This window comes from Ostrea edulis, chromosome 4 (genome assembly GCF_947568905.1).
Source record: "Ostrea edulis chromosome 4, xbOstEdul1.1, whole genome shotgun sequence".
Lineage (NCBI taxonomy): Eukaryota > Metazoa > Mollusca > Bivalvia > Ostreida > Ostreidae > Ostrea > Ostrea edulis.
Genome location: NC_079167.1, coordinates 19,396,828 through 19,421,116, shown reverse-complemented (window position 1 = coordinate 19,421,116; position 24,289 = coordinate 19,396,828). Strand labels below are relative to the sequence as shown.

Sequence of the window (24,289 nt, the reverse complement as noted above, 5' to 3'; positions counted from 1 at the left end):
ACGAAAAAGATGTTTTATCTACCAATGTATGTATTTTAAGAAATTAGTATCATTATCCTTTTAGGTACCTGATTTCCCTGAATGGTACAACATAAAGTACTGGAGGGTCCTACCATCTACACAAACAAACTGAAAAACAACTTGGAATCGGGGGGACTTAAAAAGAAAAATTAAATGGACTGTTTGATTGTTTCTTATAGTCATAGCATTTTCTAATTTAGATAGTTGAAATAAATGTTGATTCATTGTTTCTAAAGTATGTTATTCAGTTTGTGGATGACTGGGAAGAAATGGAAGAAAAGTTAAAGAAATACATACTTTCAAATATCCATATCTTTGACATACATTAAGCGATCTGAAACTTTCTTGTACCAATGTAATCCTTGTGAAATGACCTTTCTTTTGATATAAAATACGTGTGATTTTACAACTTTTAAAATTTTCGCCCGTCATTGCTAGCTGTAGCTCAGAAATGCGACAGCTGAAAATAGGACGCTAAGATTGATTGATTGAATATTGTTTTACGTCCCTCTCGAGAATATTTCACTCATATGGAGACCGTCACCACTGCCGGTGAAGGGCTGCAAAATTTAGGCCTATGCTCGGCGAGTATGGCCATTGAGCAGGGAGGGATCTTTATCGTGCCACACCTGCTGTCGGTTTTTGCGGTCTCATTCGAAAGACCGCCCCATTTAGTCGCCTCTTACGACAAGCAAGGGGTACTGAGGACCTATTCTACCAGATCCCCACGGGAAGAGGACGCTAAGAAAATGAATACGAGAATTTATCTTAACAAAAAATTAGGATAGAATAAAGTTAGATCACCACCAGGTAGCAGTGCGCGGCAGAAGTGCTGTTGATAATCAGGGCGCAGTCAATTTACATAGGAACCCGGTACATAGGATCATGCGGTGATGACATCCAGTCATAGATATAGACCCACACACCCTCTAATACATGCAGTAATGCAGAACAATATATACAGAGATAATTATTTACTAATTAATCATTTTATTCTAAATTGCAGTAACTTGAAAATCGTATTTCGCCCTTCTAAAGAAATCGGTAAACACATTATACAATGTAACATTTTCCCGCATATTAAATGTAGCGGGAACAACATAAACGATATTTTGCAATCGCATGTGAAAAATAACGTGTCTTTAATCATCATAATGGTTTATTGTCGACTTGAAATACAGTAGTCCCTCTGAGTTTAGAATTATCATGACCTCAATCAAAACCTGAAAGCGGTCGACACAGTTTTCCCTTTTCCCTTGACACAATACCATCAAACGATTCATCAGTCATCTTGTCTTTCGAAGAGATAACATTCCCGAGAAGCAGAAATCGTGGATCTACAATATTCATAATGTAATGATTTATGTATTAAGTAATGTGAACCCATTGCATTGTAAAATAATATTTTAAGTACAATCAATTATGAATTATTAAATTCATCTCGTGTGATGTTTTACATGGTTACGCAGAATAGGAAAAATACGAATATATGGATATGTAGAAATTGATTTGAACTGTACGTACTTTGAAGATTCTGAATTTATTATTCATTCGGGACGCCCTTCTCCTTCATGTGATTTACGAGAATGATCTCTGTTCTTTATCTTCACATTCAGGGGCTGATCCAGAAAGTGTTCAAAAGGGGAGTTGTGAGTGACCAAAGTTTGTACCTTTTGCGCCCCAGATGACTTTTATTCTAAACATGTTCGTTTAGATGAGACCACAAAAACTGAGGTCCCGTGTCACAGCAGGTGTGACACAATAAACATCCCTCCCTGCTCGGCTAGTTGTATTCGGCGCGCTAGCGCGTCAATCGTGGTCAATGTTTTCCATTAGAATCTACTGTGGTAATAAACACTCAAATGAGCTTGATTTCTTTTACTTTAAAGCTTTATCGCTTTTTTTTTGACGGAAATAGCTTACGTGAATATCGAGCCCAATCAAAGCTTTTTACAAAAATAACAAACTAATGATACTTAGTGTCTTTTAGCTATCGATATATATATTTTGCCCTAAACTGTTTATATTTATATAAGAATTCAAAATTTTAGGTACTAGAATACAACACACATTCATTTGGTTTCCACGTTTAAGATTTATTGGTTTACTGTTTTCCGCCACACTCAACACTTTTTCAGTTATCTGGTGGTGTTCAGTTTTATTGGTGGAAGAGAGAACCCAGATACAATGTACCTGGGAAGAGACCACCGAGCTTCCGAAAGTAAACTGGGAAACTTTCTCACTTAATGGCGCGAGCGGGATTCGAACCCGCGCCGAGCAGAGGTGAGAGGCCGTGTGATTTTGAGCGCAATGCTCTAACCACTCGGTCACATAGACCCCTCGTTAGTTCCAAGTTAAGCAGCGACTTTAAAAAAAACGTCAAAATGATGTCCTCTTAATGGGCTACTTTCTTGTATTGTTAATTAATGTTCTATAATAAGTGTAGGTCTGAAAGACAGGTAATGTGAAAAACGAGAAAGCACCGCCATAACCATCTGTCGATTCAATATATACTCTATATACCGGTCAACAGAGGATGTTTATTCCTCCTAGGCACCGGGGTCCGTGTTTGCCATACTCTTAATTTTGTATTTTTTAGAGGAATTATGAGAAAAAACTGTTTGTAGGAAGTGTAGTTCAGTGGTACTTAACTTTCTGTTAAACAGTTTTGCCTATCTACATTTAATTCTATAGCAACTGGGTTTTAGTGACCTTGGACTATAGGAACATTTGATATAGAGCTTTAGTGACATTTGATATTGAGCTTTAGTGAGTAAATGCATTTCCCAACATGGTTTGGTTTAACATTGATCAATCTTCTCTGATCTATGTGCTGTAGTGCCCCACGGTGGTAGGGTCTATCGACAATCTGACACGGAGAGATCTGTATTTTAATCACGTGGACCTATCAATAGAGCACAGACAATCCTTGCTTATTTGCTAAATCTACTCCCGTTAATTTCCATGCGAGTCAGAATACATGTGTCTAGAAGTGTGTGTCAAGAAAACAGAAGTCTGCTTTTGCTGACGTGTGTAAATATTTGGACACGATTGCCAACAGTAGAATGCCCAGATGACGGTTACCATATCGTATACTTCTTTTGCATTGTTAAAAACATGACATTTTCCATCGTCCTCAATGAAGGGATTCTATATATAATATTACATGTACATACTTCACGGGCGAGCTCCACAGCGGGTGATTCAATGATCGTTTTGTTGATCAAATGAAATATTTGTACTTATTAACAAATTTTGCATATAAACTCTGAACGCTTGCTCCAGAGTTACTGCTTGCACCTTTAATATTATTTCATATGTGAGGTAAAGTACGTAAGCTATAATAGAATCTTACTTGATTAGTAAATATCGTAAAATCAATTAAAAAACCTACTTTCGTTTTTGATAAACTACCCTGAAATAGCAAAAGTGAGAGTAAAATGGCGGACCTAAGGCAGTTTTCTTTTCTGTTTTATGACAACTTAAGATAACACGATATGAAGTAAATCTGTTGTTTATCGAAGCTAGATTTTGATCTTTAATACAGTTTTAATAATTGTAGACCAAATAAATATACGTGTTCGTTTCTTCAACCCGTGATTTTAATCTTGAATCAGCATTATGGAAATTTTCAAAACGAAGAGCCCAGAAAGAGGCAGCATCATTGACGCTACAACCAATCGCATATTCTCGGGCCTTTCCTGCAAGTTGAGAAGATGTGATTGGTTTACTACATGATCAGTATAAAATTGTATAGACGTTCAGTGTTAGTTAACTTATGATATTTTGACTACGCCCATATTTATCATTTTATGAAGATTTATAATTATATTACTTAATAATCAAAGGACAGGGGTCCCAAGACCAACGATCTCACATATCGATAAAATTTTCATAAGATATTTTTGTTCTTAATTTTTTCCGTGATTATAGAAGTCACTGTTACGACTTTTTGTAATAATTTATTACTGATATGTACAAACACATGATTAAACAGAAGAAAGTTTTTATTTAGGTTGAACATGTTTTGTGATGTGTCGAAAGTAAGTAGTAAATCGGGAATATTCAATATGCCAGATATCGAATGGCCCAAGACTATTCTGGAAAGTTTTCGCCTTATAACTTTAAACTTAATACATTTTACCGAAATTAGGTTATACACTACCTGACAAGGTCCCTAGAAATCAGGTCTTTGTTTAGGCTACAATATAGCAGTTTTTCCTGTTTGTCATTCATATAGTGCATTATGTTTTCGATTATTGCGTTTGACGAGAAGACAGCGTGCGTATTCTTAATTTTGCCCTTGAATTGGCGCACTAAACAAACTACCATTATAAACACATTTGCAATACTGAGTTTCAAATTTTGAAATTATGAACGACTGTTCATTTTGTCTTTGGTCAACTATTCGGCATGACGGATTACAATTGCATTTGTAAAATCATTATCTCATTATCAATACTGAGAGATATCATTTATTTTACAGAAGGAACATTTAATTTGGAGCTCCAACATCGTCGGAAACCCACGGTTTATTACGCTTCGTTCCTCTCTCCATCACCCGTGGGTCCATTCATTCCAACGAACTCCAAATGACTTCCTAATAATCAAGTTTATTTTACTGTATATGGTATCAATAAATATAACTAATGCACACAATTATTTCAAAAATTGTTCTTAAACCCATTTGAATTCAAAATATCGTTTATTCAATTAATGTGAGCAACAATTCTAACAGGCATTAAAAAGTCATTTATCTATGCAATATTAATTACAATGTATTTAATTGTGATTTCCCGCGCTTTCGCGGGGTTTCATATAGTAGAATGAATACGAAGTGGTCAATCTTATAAAGAATATAAAATTAATAGTGGTGTAAACACGGACCCCTGGATATACCAGAGGTGGGATCAGGTGCCTAGGAGGAGTAAGCATCACCGGTCACACCTGCCGCGAGTCCTATATCTTGATCAGGTAAAAGGAGTAATACGTATTCTAAATCCATGTGCCGAGAACAGCCTAACAATCGGTATGAAACAAGTCAATAATATGACCAAGTGATAGTCATACATGTATTAGCAAACTAAATCATTATAACGATCATAGAATTTGCGAAATGCTGACTTTAAACGAGACTGTTGAAACCTCTCTAACTATATCAGCTTGTTTGTCGGTAGCTTGTCTCAAGTAAGACCGGTCGCTGTAACTCAGTGGTAGAGCGTCTTCGAACCGGGAGGGGCCTCCGTGGCCGAGTGGTTAGAGCATCGCGCTTAAAATCACACGGCCTCTCACTTCTGTCGGCGCGGGTTCGAATCCCGCTCGCGCCGGTAAGTGAGAAAGTTTCCCAGTTTACTCTCGGAAGGTCGGTGGTCTCTTCCCAGGTACATTGTATCTGGGTTCTCTCTTCCACCAATAAAAACTGGGCGCCACCAGATAACTGAAAAATGTTGAGTGTGGCGGAAAACATCGAGCAATCGAAACCGGGATGTTCTGATTTCGAGCCCCACTCGAGAATAGTTTTAAAAACGGAGGTCCCGTGTCGCGAGAGGCGTTGACACGTTAAAGAACCCACACTGCTACGGTACTGAGCGCTAAGTATAGGTCTAAATTTGTGCTACTTCACTTACAGCTGATGGCGTATCAATTTGAGTGAAAAATTCTTGACAGGACTTAAAACAAACAAATGTCCTTAAACTACACGTAACTGTTTTGCAACAAAGTCATCCAAGTTATCAATTATTTAACCCCTGGAAAGACCAGTAGCCCCTAAATATCACATAAACTCTCTTCTAATTATAAACATTGCTAAACTCATGGAAAGACTAATATATTCCCCGATTGTCTACGAAAGAACTAAAAAAAAAACTATAGCTGGAACTATCAATGCAAGATTTCACTGTCTAAAGTTGACCAACCATAGTGTTCCGTTTTGCATGTTTCTCATTCTATACACGGCCCGCTGCGTTTTTAGGTCCATTTTTGTCACTGACATGACGCAATTAGTTCAAATTAATTAACCTTGCCATTAAACAGTAACGACTTTCTCTACAATGTGCAGGGTTGTGAATTTTCCTCTTTTCTGATGAAATCCTCCGATTGGCTAAAGTTTTGAAATAATTAAACCCTCTGGGTTTGATCTAAAGTGACAGAAATGATATTTTATAGGTAGGAAGAGGTATTTTCCTTCCTTTTTGACCAGTTTTTATCTGATTTCTGAGGAATTCAACCACAACCCTGAATGTGGAACGTCTAGCCTATTGCATGGGCAATTATGAAAAGTGAAGATAACGAACATTGATCGATCTCATACTCCTTTAAGGAATACAAAATAGGGAGTTGGGTAAACATGGACCCCTTGATATACCAGACTACATGTAGTTCCATGCAACAAATCTGGGTCGGTTTACACTAGACGGTTTCTTAGAACATTTGAAGGCCTATTGAGATAGCAGTAACTACTTTTCGTAAGAGCGGATTCCGACACTTATTACGTAGTTTTAAATGGGTATTTTATTGTCAACAGTTAATATTTGCATTATTTGGTCAATAATGTAAATATAAAACCTTTTAAAAACTACACGTTTGGTTTTGGTGTTAAAAAGTGAGAAATTGTAAGTGGCGAAATTTTCCGATTTTTCTGTAAATCGCGCCCCCGAGATTCTGATGTGACGTCACAACCAGAACTCGATCAAATATTGTGCGACAATGTGTTGTTGGTGAATGTTGATACCCTGACAAGAATGCGTCTCTATACGAGTTTCCTTCAAACATTTCTCTGGGAAGTTTGTGTATTCCACTCGTTAAGAATGGAAACATGGAAACGATACATCTGTCGTGTGCGACAGTCAATTCAATGGCGAAGGGAATTCATTACGAAGCTGACATTAAAACATGGGACAATATCATCCACCCGTATACCCTCAACACCAAAGCCTGAGCAATGCAGACGTTCCGTGCAGAAGCTTAATATATCATGAGCAAACTATATGTGTGTCACTGTATGTGTGTTTACATACGAGTCGTACAATGTCATCGTCATGGCAATCCTCATTGATTTACATCACACATTTCATGGTTAATTTCAATTTATTTGTACTACATGTATATTATGTAGTGATAAGAATACAGAATCTTACGCCCTTCTAAATCCAACACTGCATGATTTCTGAATATATTAATAATGATACATGTTCATAAACCATTTTGGCAGCTAGCTATTTCATAATGGCCATTTTAAAAACTACCAAGTGCTTCTGTATAACATAATTGTAGAGTTGAAACTGATACTGAAGCTATTCCTGACCCACCTCAGAAACAGTCAAAGGGAACTCAATTAGAATGAAAGAGAGGGGGCTACAGAAGGAGAGGTAAATTTTAAATATTTATGCATGCAGTTTTCAGTTCTAATACTTAAGCATGTTTTAATAACTCTGAAAATAGCTTTTAGTAAATGAGTTGTACTGCTGGAGAAGTATGAATGGAATATCCCTAATTGTGATTATATATACTTATATATACTAAAAGAAAACACAGAAATCCTCCGTAAAGCTTTAGCGCTAAAGCTTTACGGAGGATTTCTGTGTTTTCTTTTCATATTTTTTAAATAATAGTATCCGATTACTGAGACTCTATTTCAATCTTGACTTTTATTATTGGATATATATATATATATATATATATATATATATATATATATATATATATCACTGTTAAAGCTTTCGGCTTTACTGCCTCTTCAGACAGTTATGACGAGGCATCAAAGCCGAAAGCGCTAACAGTGAAATGTTATTCGAGTTTTGTATTTCTTGACTTTTATTATTGGATATATATATATATATATGGATAATGTTTTAGATGTTCAAGTAGACACAATATTGGTATTCAGTGTTAAAGAGACAGGAATTTAAGATCGTCTAGAAAAAGGATTCTTTGACGAGACTGAATATCACAACTTTTAAAAGTACAGAAACACAGGGCAGTCCTAAAAAATAATGAACCGTCAGTATTACATATATACATATTATTTGCTTTTTTACAACACCCATCTTCACGAACATCAAAATAAGATATATGTGTGTTTCTAGTTTCTGACCCTACCTACTTTTTTGTTGCCGACCCTAAATATTTTATTGATGATATGCATGTATATAAAAGAAAAGAAAATATCTTGAATTTGGAACTTTTTCCTTTTTGCATTCGAGTTTCACTGATTTACAATTTTTTTTACTTTTGATCTTCAAAATGTGCGGTTCCGTTGGGATACGGCTTAGAATAGGTCCTCAGTACCCCTTGCTTGTAGTGAGAGGCGACTAAATGGGGCGGTCCTTCGGATGAGACCACTAGCAAGCATTTGCTACAGAAACGAAACTGTAAGAGTATAAAATGGATTCTGATAGATTTCCAGCAGGAATTATTCCAACATGTGGTTGACTGAGCCATGTAATTAATATTCAATACTTGAATATGACTTGCATTGGACACAGTACATTTTGCACACACAGTAAATTTTGATCTACATGCATATAGCATGCATTTCATGTTCAATATCACTTGAGACAGTCACTGATGTTGAGGTTTTTGTATTCTGCCCCACCCCTGTCGATAGGCACAACAAGCCGTTTTTAAGATACACAAATCCAAACATACATTTTTAAGTACAGAGTGAGATGTAATTTAAATAAACGGTTGATTGATTTGCTTGTTTTCCTCATCAATTTTGGCTTTGGTCTTGTCGCACTCCCTGCAGTAAAACTATTTTAGGACAGTAAATATGTCGACATGTACCATATATACACCTAAATTGCATAGGTATTAATCTTTTGCCATTAATTTGAAAAAAATCAAAGTAAATCTTCGTTATGTAATTTGCTGTTATATATTATTGTCATTAAATCATGTTTAAAAGCATTGTTATCTTTCATACTCCTATCCATTGACAGCGGTTATCTGATACACGTACATATATGTACATGTATATTGTCTATTTTGGACTCTGAATTAGAAAATTATATATATGAGAAACGGGATGATTTCAGCTTCTCCATATTCAACTTCCCATATTTATGTAGCAATATTCCATTATCACCTGCATATGGTGTTTACATCTCTCAACTGGTTCGATTCGCAAGAACTTGTTCCACGTATGATCGGTTTGTAAATCGAGACAGGCTACTGACAAATAAGTTGATGGTACAGGGGTTTCAACGGTCTCATTCAAAGTAAGCATTTCGCAAATTCTATGGCCGTTATAACGATCTTGTTTGCCAATACAACCTATCATTAGGTTTAATGTTATCTAGAGTGTTTCATACTGGCCTGGAGGTTATAAAACTTTTTTGAGCACATTCTCATACTCAGACTCAAACTATGTTCTCTACACATACTCAAAAGTAAAGGTAATAAAACTTTTATAAAATCATTCTCACACTGAAATGGAGTACATGCTCAAGATTTTTCGAGTATGTTTCGAAGCTTGCTCAAAGTTATACCCAAAACAACAAGAGGCCCATGGGCCACATCGCTCACCTGAGTCACTTTCGTCCATATCAGAAGATTTTCTATATCTATTTGCATGTAAAACCGTAGTCCCTATTATGGCCCCAAACCTACCCCTGGAGGCCATGGTTTAATTTGCAAACTTGAATCTACACTATGTCAGAAAGCTTTCATGTAAATGTGAACTTCTTTGGCCCAATGGTTCTTGAGAAGAAGATTTTTAAAGATTTCCCCTATATATTTGTATGTAAAACTTTGATCCCCTATTGTGGCCCCATCCGACCCCAGGGGGCCATGATTTTAACAAACCTGAATCTGCACTATATCAGAAAGCTTTCATATAAATCTCAGCTTTTCTGGCTTAGTGGTTCTGGGAAGAAGATTTTTAAAGATTTTTCCTATATATTTGTATGTAAAACTTTGACCCCTATTGTGGCCCCATCCGATCCCTGGGGGCCATGATCTTAACAATTTATAATCTGCACTATATCAGGAAGCTTTCATATAAATCTCAGCTTTTCTGGCTCAGTGGTTCTTGAGAAGAAGATTTTAAAAGATTTTTTCTATATATTTGTATGTAAAACTTTGATGCCCCCCTTGAGGCCCCATCCAATCCCCGGGGTCCATGATTTTAACAAACTTGAATCTGCACTATATAAAAAAAAAAAAAAAAATCAAACAACAACAAAAACCCCACAAACTTTGACCCCCTATTGTGGTCCCATCCGATCCCCGGGGGCCAGGATTTTAATAGTTTAGAATCTGCACTACCTAATAAAGCTTATCTATAAATTTCATCTTTTCTGGCCCAGTGGTTCTTGAGAAGAAGATTTTTTAATGACCCTACCCTATTTTTACCTTTTCTTGATTATCTCCCCTTGGAAGGTGGTCTGGCCCTTTATTTTAACAATTTAGAATTCCCTTTACCTAAGGATGTTTTGTGCCAACTTTGGTTGAAATTGGCCCAGTGGTTGTTGAGAAGAAGTTGAAAATGTGAAAAGTTTACAGACGGACGGACGCCGGAATACGGGTGATCAGAAAAGCTCACTTGAGCTTTCAGCTCAGGTGAGCTAAAAATGGCTGAGTATGAGTACGATAAAAGTTTTATAACCTCCAGGCCCGATTGTTAGGTCGTTCTTGCCACAATGATTTTGGTTACGGATAACTGTTAAGCATAATGTTCGAACAAATGGAATTATTGTTTTTAATGAATATGAAGAGTTTACACGTTGGTCATTGTTTAAATGAGAACAAGTGTACACATGTTGGTCATTGTTTAGATGAGAACAAGTGTGAACATGTTGGTCATTGTTTAGATGACAACATAGAAAATGGATATGTTTTAAACAATGACTAACATAAAACAAGAATATCAGTTAAACTGATGTATGCTGCCCCAAATTCATCAAACGAATGAACTACTTCATATGACGAAAGATTTGCCCAATGATCAATAACTTTTGAAATATTGTTGAAATGAAGGTTCCTTTTCCATATACATGTATAAGGTATATTTTGAGTGACATTGACTTTTATAAAATGATCTTGAGTGACTTTTGTTTGAAAATCATTTCCCTGATACTTATTTGAGTGATATGTGTTCAAAAACTGTTGAAATAAGGCACTTTTTCCGTACATAAGATATATATTCTGAGTGACCTTGACATTTCCAAAATGACCTTGAGGAGACCTTGGTCCAAAAGATCAATAATTGTTATTCGCTTTGTAAGCGACGGTGTGAGAATTACCCGGATAATGAGACATTTTGATGGAATATTTTCGGATGATGTTGATTGGTGGCTGCAGGGATATTTTTTTTTTTTTTTTTTTTTTTTTTTTTTTTTTTTTTATAAATTCTGTAATCTTAATAATATAGTAGACGACGTTCATTTTTTACTAATATATCAAAAACTAATATTTCAAAGTTGAAGATTAAGCGCACGGTACTGATGTTACGTTCCGCATATAACGTGGCAAAACATCACAAAAGAAACGCCAGCATTTAAATAATGTTGAATTAAATTTAATTCATTATCTCCAAGCTAAACTATGGGGGCAGATTGCAATCATCCTCACAAGTCAAGGTTTTGTGATTACGAGTAGAGTACGTCATCACAAAACCTTGACTTGTGAGGATGGCTTACAATATGCTGTGTCGTCGTCAGATTAAACGAGAAATGCAATTTGGGACAGGAATAATCTACTGGATTAGAGAGATTGTGTCCAAGTTTATAAGACTACCACGCCATCTGATCCTTCACCTATGCGAAATGATGGACAACGACTTAAAAAGGGCCACTCGTGGGGCCCCATTCACTACCAACGCCTTTACCAGTCGTGTCTGCCGTAAGATTGTATGCTACAGTATTATTCAAGAACAACTAGACACACTTCTGGTTTACTTTCAAAACCGAGTCCCATTTACACTGGGATGCCTGGCAGAGATGTCGTGATCAATGAAACGATGATAGAATTTTCCAAAGTGCTGGTGTTTCAAACGTGATTGGATCAATAGACGCACATGTCCCCATTAATTAAGTCCCCATCTTGTAACTTAAGCACTTTTTTCCTCTTTCTCTCTTCTTTTAAAATCTCTATTTCTGCTATTGAGAAGTTAAGATTTATTTTTACCAGTCCTGACATATTTAGACTACATAGTAGCATGGGTCGCTGTAGAATTGAACATTGAGTTGAACAATAAAGACTGGTGGTCGAAGTGGCGGATCTATAAAGTGTGAAGGTTAAAGGTTATATTGGGCTGAAAGAATTATGTTCTCCTTCTAAAGCACATGCAAACTATACGCATCATTTTACTATAAAGTATATTTATATACACACACAAAAAATGAAGGATATGAATTAGTTTAATACCCCCATAATTATCTTGAGAAAAGAGATACAATGTAACTTCTGAAAATTTCATGAAACAGTTGTCAATGTTCTTAAGAAATTCATAAGTAAGAACTTTTTCGATATATCGTGCAAAAGTTTTGTGCATTCGGGTCCTGGTGATGATTTTCATTATGTCAACATACACATGAACATCAGGGGCCAGTTTCACAAAACTATCATATTCACTCACTAAAATCTGCCTGAAAGACACTTGCTACAAAAATATCGATGTATGGTTTCATATTTCTTTTAATAATCTGGCTGTAATTGGTAAAAATTCAAAAGTCGTAATATGTATCCCTTCCCTATATGAATATATGAACTTCTTGCCCAGTGTATTAGACACAATTCAGAAATGGAAAGCAAGGACTCCGTTTAAAAACTTTAAACGTTTTTAACCTCTATAAACATAAATCCAGTCTCCATGTTCATCAGTTTTGAAAAGCATTTCTTTGTAGCAAGGGTGTCGTTAAAACCAAAATTTGTCTCGAGAGGGACATACCTGTTGTCATATAGATGTTAGGAACCTTCAGAAATCCCTGGAGGCCATCATTAAAAATATTTTTGTTTGATGTACTCCGACCCACATTTTTCAAGGTGGGTCGGTAGGTAGGTGTTTTTGTTTGTTTGTTTTTTAATGTCATGAAATTTTTTAATATTTAGTTTTATAGTAAGGAGAATTTTCTATTTTTCAAGGGAACCAAAAAAAAAAAAAAAAAAAAATGAAATTTAAAATTGCTGAAAAAAAAATGATCGGGTAGGAGCTTTGATGGGTCGGTCGGAGTACATCAAACAAATCAATTTTTATTTTTGGCCCGGCAGGGACCATTTTTACAAAGCGGTCATAATATCTATCCTATGACACGAATCAAGACTAAAGATTTAATTTACGGCAATCATAAGGTATGTCGTTAAACAAACACAACTTCTATTATCTTAGAGGGGCATGGACACAACTTCGGTAAAACAAAATCACTTGGCTATATTAATTAGCAATATGGTAGTATCTGATATGTGTAAAACACAGCAACAAACCTAAATTTCAAAAAGCTTTGGCAAAAATATATTTGAGACATTTAAACTTCCTTTTCGCAAGTCACGAGCACTATTTGGTTACATGATTCTGTTATCAACATCTATGGCGCCAAATTTGACGGCTTCGGAGAAGAGAGCTTTTATTACGAACATTTTCAGATCTTACATATACTTCTTTATGCTTACTCCCTAAATTGATTTTAGCAATAATCTATGTTGAAATGCTGAATGCTATGTACATTTTTAGTAAACTCAGGTGACCTATTGCTATCGGTTGTCGTCCGTCGTCGTGCGTTAACAATTGAACACTTTTAACTTCTTGATAACTACCATTCCAATTCTTTTCAAATTTGGTATGAAGTATCTATAGGACAAGGGGGACATAAATTGTAAATTTCAGGACTCCTGCATCCCTGGGGCGGGGCAAAAACTGCTCAAAATTGACCAATTTTCAAAATAATATTCTCTACGACCGCATATGTGTACGAAAAGACTAAATGCATAATGATGTAGAGCAGGAAGGCCTCTACCAAAATTGTAAATTTCATGATCCCCGGGGTAAGGGTTCTGACACCAGGGTGTGGCCAAACTTAGTTTGTAGTGTTTATGTGTAAAACATTTAAATAACATCTTATTTAGTGCTATTGATACTAAATTGTAACTAAATGGATATTTAGGAGTAGGTAGTCATTTACCAACATTGTAAATTCCATGATCCTAGGGGTAAGGGTTTGGTTTCAAGGTGGTGTTAAGATTATAATGATTTGAAGAACTTATTTAAGTCTGCTGATACTGTAAAAATCTAACTCTAAACGCATACTTAGGAATAGCAGAAAAGGATGTACAAAAAATGGTGAATTTCACAACCCAGGGTCCAAATTAGTCACATCTTTTAATGTTAATGCACATATTATATTATGTAAAGCCTTTCATCAGTGAGTGCACTTTTGAGGGCATTGAACATTAGAATTTAGCTTAGATGTTTAGAACAAGATTTTCTTCTTCTAGATTTCATAGCCCTTGGGAGTAGTGATACTTTTCACTAGTACTCAGGTGACCGACAAGGCCTATGGGCCTCTTGGTGTTTTTGTTTATTGTTTTTAGAATTCTTTGTTTTCACCTCCGCACGTGGTGTACAATCCTATGAAATGCGCAAGCAAACGTCTCATTTCTGATATAGATTAACACAGGGTAGTTAAATACAAAGTGTATCCTGTGTAAAAATATTTTTAATCCACGTATTTGTAAAAGATCTATATTTCCATGAAAACAACCTAATTTCAATCGATCAAAACTCGTGTCCATATCCCATTAAAAGGGCACCGGTGTTGTAGAGTGAGCCTTCCCCCATACTGAGACTTCCCCCCGGAAGCCTGGCTCTAGAGTGAGCCTTCCCCCTGGGGGAAGGCTCACTCTAGAGCAGGAGAACCCCCAGGGAAGTCTCATTCTAGAGCCAGACTTCCCCGTGGGAAGACCTACTCTATCACTAGTTGTAGAGTCAGACTTCTCCCATAGCAGGACTTCCCCCTTCATTTATTCCTGGTAAACTACTATCACTTTATGGAGATTGTTTAGATACCAAGACCTTTTTCAGCAGGGCATTAAATGATTTTGCTTAAGAAAGTACTCTACATCGTCATAATGGTTGACTTCCTTTTAAAACATGGATGAAAATATAAATATCAGCAATATTTGTCTAATCATTAAAGAATTCTCACCTAGCTTAGTAGCTCAGTGGGTAGCACGTCGACTGCAATAAAAGAGAGAGAAAGCACGTCGACTGCTGAACTGTAGATCGTGTGTTCGAGTCCAGCAGGAGTTTTAAATTTTTCTCAGATTGCTTTCTACTAAAACTCCATTTTTTGACTAAATAAAGTAAATTTGAAAGTTTACAATTTCAAAATACTGTTAAACATATCCTCCACTTTTCATCCATATCAAATTTCTCTGGTGTAGCATACCTCCTTAAGTCGTTCTTTAAACTCAAGAGAAGAAAACGGTGAATAAAACACATTGAAATCGATGTCATTTTGTTTGACACATAGACCTTGAACTTTGAGCCACACAATACCTATGCCTTGGTTAGTTTTAGAAGTTTGAAAAATGAAATGAGGAAATTTCGAATTTGTGTTTCTTCTCATCTGCGTACAAATATCGGTTGTTTTTAAACTTGTACAACTTCAGGTAGAGAGGTAGGGAAGTTGGTAGGTAGGGTACTTTACACTACATTACATTTATTCATATTCATTTATAATCAACTTTCATTGTATGAAAATAGTCATAAGTATTTGGTATACAGCTATTATCTATTTTATTTAAAAGTGACACAGTACACCTCGAGTTTCTTAAAGCAGCTGAAATTATTTCATTATGAAAGTTATGACAATATCCAAGAAGTACGTGTGCCAAAAAAGCATAAATTATGCAACTTTGGATTTTAAAAAATTATGTTTTTTTTAAAAACTATTTCAATAAATATGAACAAAAGACTAAAGATTTGAACTCAGGATCAGCGGGTTAGTAACCTGATACTTTATCCACTGAACCACAATGACATACATACGAATCTAATTTCACAAAACATTTAAATCTCCATCTTGTGATGTAGTGTCATCAAAAAGTGTAAGTCTTGTAATGAGCTGTCTTAAAATTGATTACTTTACAGACTCCTTAAACTAACCACGATTTATTTATTGAACATTCTAATCTAAATAAAATTAGATCCTTTGATACGTGAGCAGATCAAAGGCTATAATTCTAATTAGATTGGGAATATTTTATCTTTCTATCATGTATTGTAATGCAAAGCAAACAATTTTACAAACATTACTTGCAGAAAATAATCTACATGCAAGGTCTTTAAAAAAAATCATAATATTCAAAGTTAATTATTTCTTATAAACTCTACTTGCATAATTATTAGATCACATATGTTATCTAGCATTTTAAATCTTTTTTTTTTTTTAAAATATAAGCTTGTAAGCTTCTATGCCAGAATATTTACACATCTATTAGTACATTTTTTAATCCACTGTTATGTATTCCAATTTCAAGATCCACTTTTTTGGAAGGAGAAAACACTGGAATAGAGCTAATCCTGCAAAAACATGTGTGCGGCCAAGGAAAATGCCATTAAAATATTTGCATCGACGGAGTATTTGGAACCCAGTCGTATTGCTCAGGTAGGTAGATATGTAGGTAGGTAGAGGGGTTAGGTAGGTAGGTAATTCCCTGTCCGATAAACTAAAATTGATTTCATAGTTTGCGCAGGAGGGGATGAAAGCGGGAGTGTCCCTCTAGAGCGAGACTTTAAGAGGGTGTTATGGCTCTAGAGTGAGTCTTCCCCCTGGGGGTAAGGTTTATTCTAGAGCAATTCTGCTGGGGGAAAGGCTCACTATAGAGCGAGACTACCTGGGGAAAGCTCACTCTAGAGCCAGACTTCCGGGGGGAAGGCTCACTCTAGAGCCAGACTTCCGCGGGGGGAAGGCTGGCTCTGGGGGAAAGTGTGGCTCTAGAGTGAGCCTTCCCCCAGGGGGGAAGGCTCACTATAGAGCCAGACTTCCGGGGGGAAGTCTCACTATGGGGGGAGGTCTGGCTCTATAACACCGGCATAAGCTGTCATTTTGTCACCAAAAATTCAATGAAAATCGCTCTATATTATACATTTCAGTTGTAACACCAGTATTTAATTATTTCAAACACTTTTAAACCTCAAAATAAGCACATGAATATGTAATTTTGGTGATTAAATAATTATTGTCTTGCAAGACAATACTTTTTCCTTCTACAGTGTATATTCCTTTACACTAAAAGCGGTTATCTAGATAACGTAGTTTTAAGTTTCCATTGTTTTTTTTTAACAAAATAAATGTTTTATTAGTCATTAATATACATTCCTATGCTATTGAGCGATTGTGAGAAAAAAGGTTGCCATTACTTTCACAGCTAATGCCCTAAATCCTTGTTACATACCATGGTAAGTGTTAAATGAAGTGTTAACGTAGTGTTATCAGCGTCGTTTTAAAAAAAAATGATTTTAACGATATCACGACTGTTTATCATTTATATGTAGTTGAATTTCCCATATGAAAGGCGAAGATAACGAATAGTGATCAATCTCATAACTCCTATGAGCAATACAAAATAGATAGTTGGGCAAACACGGACACACCAGGGGTGGGATCAGGTGCCTAGGAGGAGTAAGCATCCCCTGTCGACCGGTCATATTAAATTATACTTTGAAAAGGGTTAAAATATTGGGAACGCTCAGTTGGATAAAACTGTAGTTCTCACTTATGGTATTACATGTACCATTAGAATTATTTATCAAAGAAAAAAAGTACACAGATGAATGATATGAATTAATATTTACGCATAAGAAGATTTAAAAATATTCTGAATTCCAATGATGATTTGAAAAAAGGATCTTTCACGCTTGCTATAGAGACTTATTAAACGGGTGTTCGGTTGTCTTCCTTGTGTTGTTAGCACAGTTGTGTGTTTGCTCTTAAGGTTCATAACGCGTAATTTACCCCAGATTTGTATTGTATACGAGTATAAATTGCTTCCATTACGTAAATGAATGTAATCAGAGTCAGTTGCCAATCATTCCTCATAATGTTAGAATCCAGCTTGAATCGTCTAACCTCTACATCGTCATTGTTAATTCCTTGATACATCTGATTGTCTGGTTCGATGAAATGATCCTGGATTTAATTTTGTGCTCTAGGGAATGGAATATTGTTCTTAGTGCAAATATTATAAAGTATGACACAGTCAGTCTCCGTCCTGTGTGTCCTCTCAAGACGGAACTAGAAGTGTCCCTCCGGATGATCGATGCACCGGAACCACATTACACAAAATGCCAGCTAAGTAGGATTTCTGGTCGTACATATATATGGGCTTTATTGCATGCCGCATGGTGGGGGTTGCTTGAGTTTAACATTGAAGGATAACTCCGTTTACCTGATCAGGATATAGGGCTCACGGCGGGTGTGACCGGTTAACAGGAGATGCTTACTCCTCCTAGGCACCTGATCCCACCTCTGGTGTGTCCAGAGGTTCGTGTTTGCCCAACTATTTAATTGTATTGCTTTCAGGAGTTATGAGATTGACCATTGTTCGTTATCTTCACCTTGCATTGAAGGCATTCAAAATATATCTTTAAACAGAACACATTGCACTAAGTAACCAACCTCTTGCAATATAAACATCTTCGGACATATCTCCAAGTACGGAAGTGGACCAATGACTGCATCGTGTGATGACCAAGGCCATTTAGCAACCAAATTGATAGATGCTAGATTTGAATTATATCTTACCACGACATTGATTGAATGAAAGCTTTTTTCTGTTTACAATTAAGTATTCATCGATGAATGGGGGTTTGATTACATTTATCCTATTACAATAAAAATGACATATTTGAGCAAATCCCAATATGGTATTGTGTGGAAGGCAGTCTAATATGCGTAGGACTCAATACAACCAAAGGTGACAAAATAGAATGCGTATGGCGACACTGTCCTTTCAATATGATCCCGTGGGGATCCGGGATAGAATAGATCCTCAGTACCCGTACCCCCTTGTTTGTCATAAGAGGCGACTAAATGGGGCGGTCCTTCGGACGAGACCGCAAAAACCGAGGTCCCGTGTCACAACAGGTGTGGCACGATAAAGATCCCGATTGTTAAGCCGTTCTTGGCACACTGATTTTGACTGCGGACAACTCCGTTTACCTGAACAGGATATAGGGCTCATGGCGGGTGTGACCGGTCGACAGGGGATGCTTACTCCTCCTAGGCACCTGATCCCACCTCTGGTGTGTCCAGGGGTCCGTGTTTGCCCAACTATCTATTTTGTATTGCTTGTAGGAGTTATGAGATTAATCACTGTTCGTTATCTTCACCTTTCATCCCTCCCTGCTCAATGGCCATAAGCGCCGAGCATAGACCTAAATTTTGCAGCCCTTCACCGGCAGTGGTGACGTCTCCATATGAGTGAAATATTCTCGAAAGGGACGTTAAACAATATTCAATCAATCAATCCTTTCAATATGAAGATCTGCAGTTAAAGCATGAAAAAGAAAATCAATTGACATAAAATCACGGAGCAACCATCACTTGCAGTGACGTGAACAGCACGGTGTCGATTTGTGGAATATTCTAAACGAATATTGAGTTCATCTCACAGATCAAAAATCACGTGTCGCGGTGTTAATGATGTCTATATTCCAAAAGATAGTGTAAAATCCCCACCAGATAAGCTGTCTTTATCTTAAGCAAAGCATGGTACAAGCTGTAACTACGAAATCTTCATGGTATTGTGTATGCTATTACATCAGACTTTCCCCGACAGTTAGATAATACCGGTCGCGGTAGCTCAGTGGTAGCGCGTTCGCTTTCTAACTTTCGAGCCCCGTTAGTGCCATGGCTGCGTCAAACCGAAGGCGTAAAGATACGTAGTGATTGCTCCTTCGACAAACCCTTCGCACTTAAAAGTGAGAATCTCGGGTCTTTCGGACATGGCCAAAAATACGGAGGGGTCTCCGTATTTTTTGGCCATGTCGCGGCAGGCCTTGGCACGTTGACGACCCCGTACGTGTAAGCGATAAGTATACTTATATATTAACTAAGTTCGTTTCTTCAATCCGTGGTTTTAGTCTTGAATCAGCCTTATGGAAATTTTCAGAACGAAGCGAGGCAACATTGGTCGACAACCAATCGTACATTCTCTGGCCTTTCCGACAGGCCGAGAAGTTGCGATTAGTTTACAACATGATCAGTATAAAATTGTGTAGGTGTTCAGTGTTAGTTATACTTGCGTTTGACTAGGCCCATATTTATCATTATATGAAGATTTATAATTAAATTACTAGTATACATCTTATTCAACAAAGGACACCCCCCTCCCGAGACGAACGATCTGGCACAACGATAAGTTTTTTAAAAACGATATTCATCTGATATTTTCGATGTTCTTAATTTTTTCCGTGATTATAGAAGTCACTGTTACGACTAACTTTTTGTGATAATTTGTTAACAGTTACTGATATGTACAAACACATGGATAAACACAAGCTTTTTTTTTATTTTTGGTTGAACTTGTTTTGTGATGACAGATCTTGAAAGTAAGTTATAAGTCGAGTACTGTCCAATATGTCAGATATCGAATGGTCCGGGACTGTTCTGGGAAGTTTGCGCCTTATAACTTCAAACAATTTACCGAAATTAGGTTGTAAACTACCTGACCAGGCCACTGTTTACAATATAGCAGTTTTTCTGTTTGCCATTCCAATGGCGGATCGGAATCCTCCCCCCTCCCTATTTCGTTAGAAAATTTTGCTAAAAATGGGTAAAAATCACGCATTTTGAGGGTGGACCCCCCCCCCCCCCTTATGAAAACCAAAATTAATGGTAGAATTCCCCCTATCGAAAATTCCTGGATCCGCGCCTGCATTGATATAGTGCATTGTGTTTTTATGCCCCCTTCAAAGAAGAGGGGCATAATGCTTTGCACCTGTCGGTCGGTAGACTACATATTGTCCGCTCAATATCTTGAGAATCATTCACTTGATCGTAATGATATTTCATATGTGGGTTTGTTATGAGTAGAAGATGATCCCTATTTTTTTTTTTAGGTCAAAAGGTCAAGGGTCAATCTACTATGGACATAGGAAGACAAATTTTGATAACCCTCTGCTTGATAGACATCAAACTTGGTACACTGGTACATCCTAAGGAGTAGATGACCCCTAATGATTTTGAGGTCAAAGGTCAAACTGGGCATAGGGATATACTGACCACTTAAATGTCTAGAGAACCCTTTGCTTGATAGACATCAAATTTGATACACTGGTACATCTTCAGGAGAAGATGACCCCTATTGATTTTGAGGTCACATGGTCAAGGGTCAAACTGGACATAGGAATATACTGTCCGCTCAATATCTTTAGAACTCTTTGCTTGACAGACATCAAACTTGGTTCACTGGTACATCTTCAGGAGAAGATGTCCCTATTGAATTTGAGGTCACATGGTCAAAGGTTAAACTGGACATAGTAATATCTTGTTTCTTATATATTAAGAATTAATTGCTTGATTGACACCAAACTTGGTAAACTGGTACAGCATAAGGAGTAGATGACCGCTGTTGATTTTTATGTCACATGGTCAATCCACTCTTGACATAGGAATATATTGCCTGCTCAATATTTTGAATTGGTGATACTGCTATCAATTAAATGATGCATGTGTATAACCCTTTTCAATTTTGCACCATGGGGGGCATATATGTTTTACAAATATCTTTTGTTGATTATTGCGTTTTACGAGAAGAAACAACGTGTATTCATAATTTTGCCTTTAAATTCTCTCACTGAACAAAAACTACCATTATAAGAACATTCGCAATATTGAGTTTTAAATTTTGAAATTATGAACGACTATTCATTTTGTCTTTGGTCAACTCTCGGCATGACAGATTACCATTGCATTCGTAAAATTATTATTTTAAAACAAATACGGAGAGAGCTCATTTACGTTACATAAGGAACATTTGATTTGGAGCTCCAAGTGACTTCCTAATAATCACGTTTTATTTACTGTATATGATATCAAGAAATACACAGGGGTAAGCCCGTTTTGGGCCCGAACTCTGTGATACCATACATCTATATTTATGGTATCACATAGTTCGGGTCCAAAACGGGCTTCGCCCCCTGTAAATGAATATAACAACTAATGCACGCAATTATTCAAAAATTGTTTTTAACTTAAATTCATTTGAATTAAATATATCGTTCATTCAATTCATGTGCGCAACAATTCAAACACGCATTAAAAAGTAATCTACGCAATATTATCTGATTGTGATTTCCCGCGCTTGTGCGGGATTTCATCTAGTTAAGTGTATTTGTGGTACTTCACCTACAGCTTGTGACGTTTCAATATGAGTGAACATTTTTTGACTAGTCGTAAAACAAACAACGTTAACAGATAGAGATATTTTACTATACCATATTGGGCTTTTGCTCGTATATGTAAGTTTACAAGTGTTACTTGCAATAGACGAGACACAATTCCATCGAAGACCCATCGTGTTTGTGAACAAGAAAAACTTTAATTCAAGAAAATATGACTGCTTGCAGTCAAACGGTGTTATCTCAAACTTGATGGGTCTGAGAAAAACCTTCGAGATATCCAACGGTTCTATTGATGTTAAAATACACAGAAAACGTCCAATTCGTTTCACTATGTCCATGTTATTCGAGATATCGACATTCGACAATGTTACAATTTTCGAATATGGCCACATTGCTATGCGACGCCTACCAAGCGACAAACAATGAAACACATAATTATACGAAGCAGAAAGTTAGAGCGATTTAAATGAGATTCAACAGTCTCGTTTAGTCGATATTAAGTAATTCCTATGATCGTTAAATTGACCTAATTGTCAAAGGCAACATGTCAGCAAGTCGAATGCTGTCAGACGTGTTCATACTAATTGCAAGACCGTTCTTTACATACTAATTTTGACTACGGATTGCTCTGTTTACCATATTAAGATACAGAACTTAGGGTGGGTATGGTCGGTCAATAGGGGATACTTGCTCCTCCTGGACACCCGATTCCTCTTTCCCATAATAAGTAAAACATGGACCTCTGGACACAACATAGGTGTAATAAGGTGCTTAGAAGGAGTAAACATTCATTGTCTGTTATAATAATACATTAACACTGCATTTAATATTCTTTAAAATGTGATAAGGGTTTTCATCAGATTTCTTTTTGATAAATTGATGTTGTGATAGTTTATGAAACAATTGTCATAAGTCAGGTCTTAGATCGTCTTTCGGCATATTTTTGAATAAATATTATATAAACTATTTAGTATGTAAATGTTATATATCATTATCATAATTATCGGTTGTAAGTTGATAAGGTGGACGACTGAGGGCGATGTGTAGAACTTGAATTCCTTTGTGACGCCCCAGATCTGCCCTTAGTCCAGCTTGGTAAGGTTGTGTGAACTCGCAGTCTTAAAATTGGTCTGTCCAGCACACGGTGCAGACCACGCTTGTTTCTGTTAGCACGACATACACATATCCAGTAACGTTTTATTTATTTTATCTTATTTACTGAGTGAGACGAGAACATGAAATAAAATATACTTGTAGTCGATATTGTGGTACATTCAACATTATTCATTCACGAGTTGTGAAGCGTCGGGCGCACGACAGTCTCTACTGTAAAATGTTTTTTTAATCAGTAAAGGGTATTGAACAAAACACATATCAATTTTTTATTTTTATATGTTTGATATTGCATGATATAGAACAATAATCGATATGATGATTTTCAATACTTCAAAGATCAAATTTAAGATATCCATTAAAGTGCATTTTTCAATTTTTGTGAATTCTCTTCTGGAATTTCCCCTACGTTTTTCACGTTTTTGTAAAGAAATAACCGCTACATATGTGAGAGAACAATGACTGGAAATCAAAAAACAGATATGACCGACCACAATTACCTAAATAAATAATATGGACAATTCTCAAAATGTGAACCAGGTAAAATAAAAGATTTACTTACTTGCTTACTTACAGAGATACTTCAAGCCAAATTTTTACCTTACCTGATAAAACTCCAGACGACAACCCCATTTCCTGCAACAGATCCCAAGGTAACACACACCATGATAATCCCAACGGTAATATGATAAGTAGGGGAAATCTTTTCAAAATTCTGCCAATAGGGGTGTAAAAACGAAAGATTTTCAGTCATCTTCAAAGTCTTCTCCACCAGACAAAAATCTCCAAATTCATCAACCACATCTTTGA

At 36.4% G+C, this 24,289-nt stretch overlaps 1 protein-coding gene across 1 annotated transcript in view; it reads right to left on the bottom strand.

The window, feature by feature from the left end:
* LOC125671443 (rhodopsin-like) overlaps window positions 1–24,289 on the bottom strand; it is a 44,244-nt gene that overhangs the window by 19,878 nt on the left and 77 nt on the right. Inside the window, exon 1 of the mRNA XM_048907193.2 lies at window positions 24,085–24,289. This exon is cut by the window's right edge and continues 77 nt beyond it. Coding sequence (XP_048763150.1) covers window positions 24,085–24,233 — 149 coding nt within the window. The 5' untranslated portion in view covers window positions 24,234–24,289. The remainder of the gene's footprint in view (window positions 1–24,084) is intronic.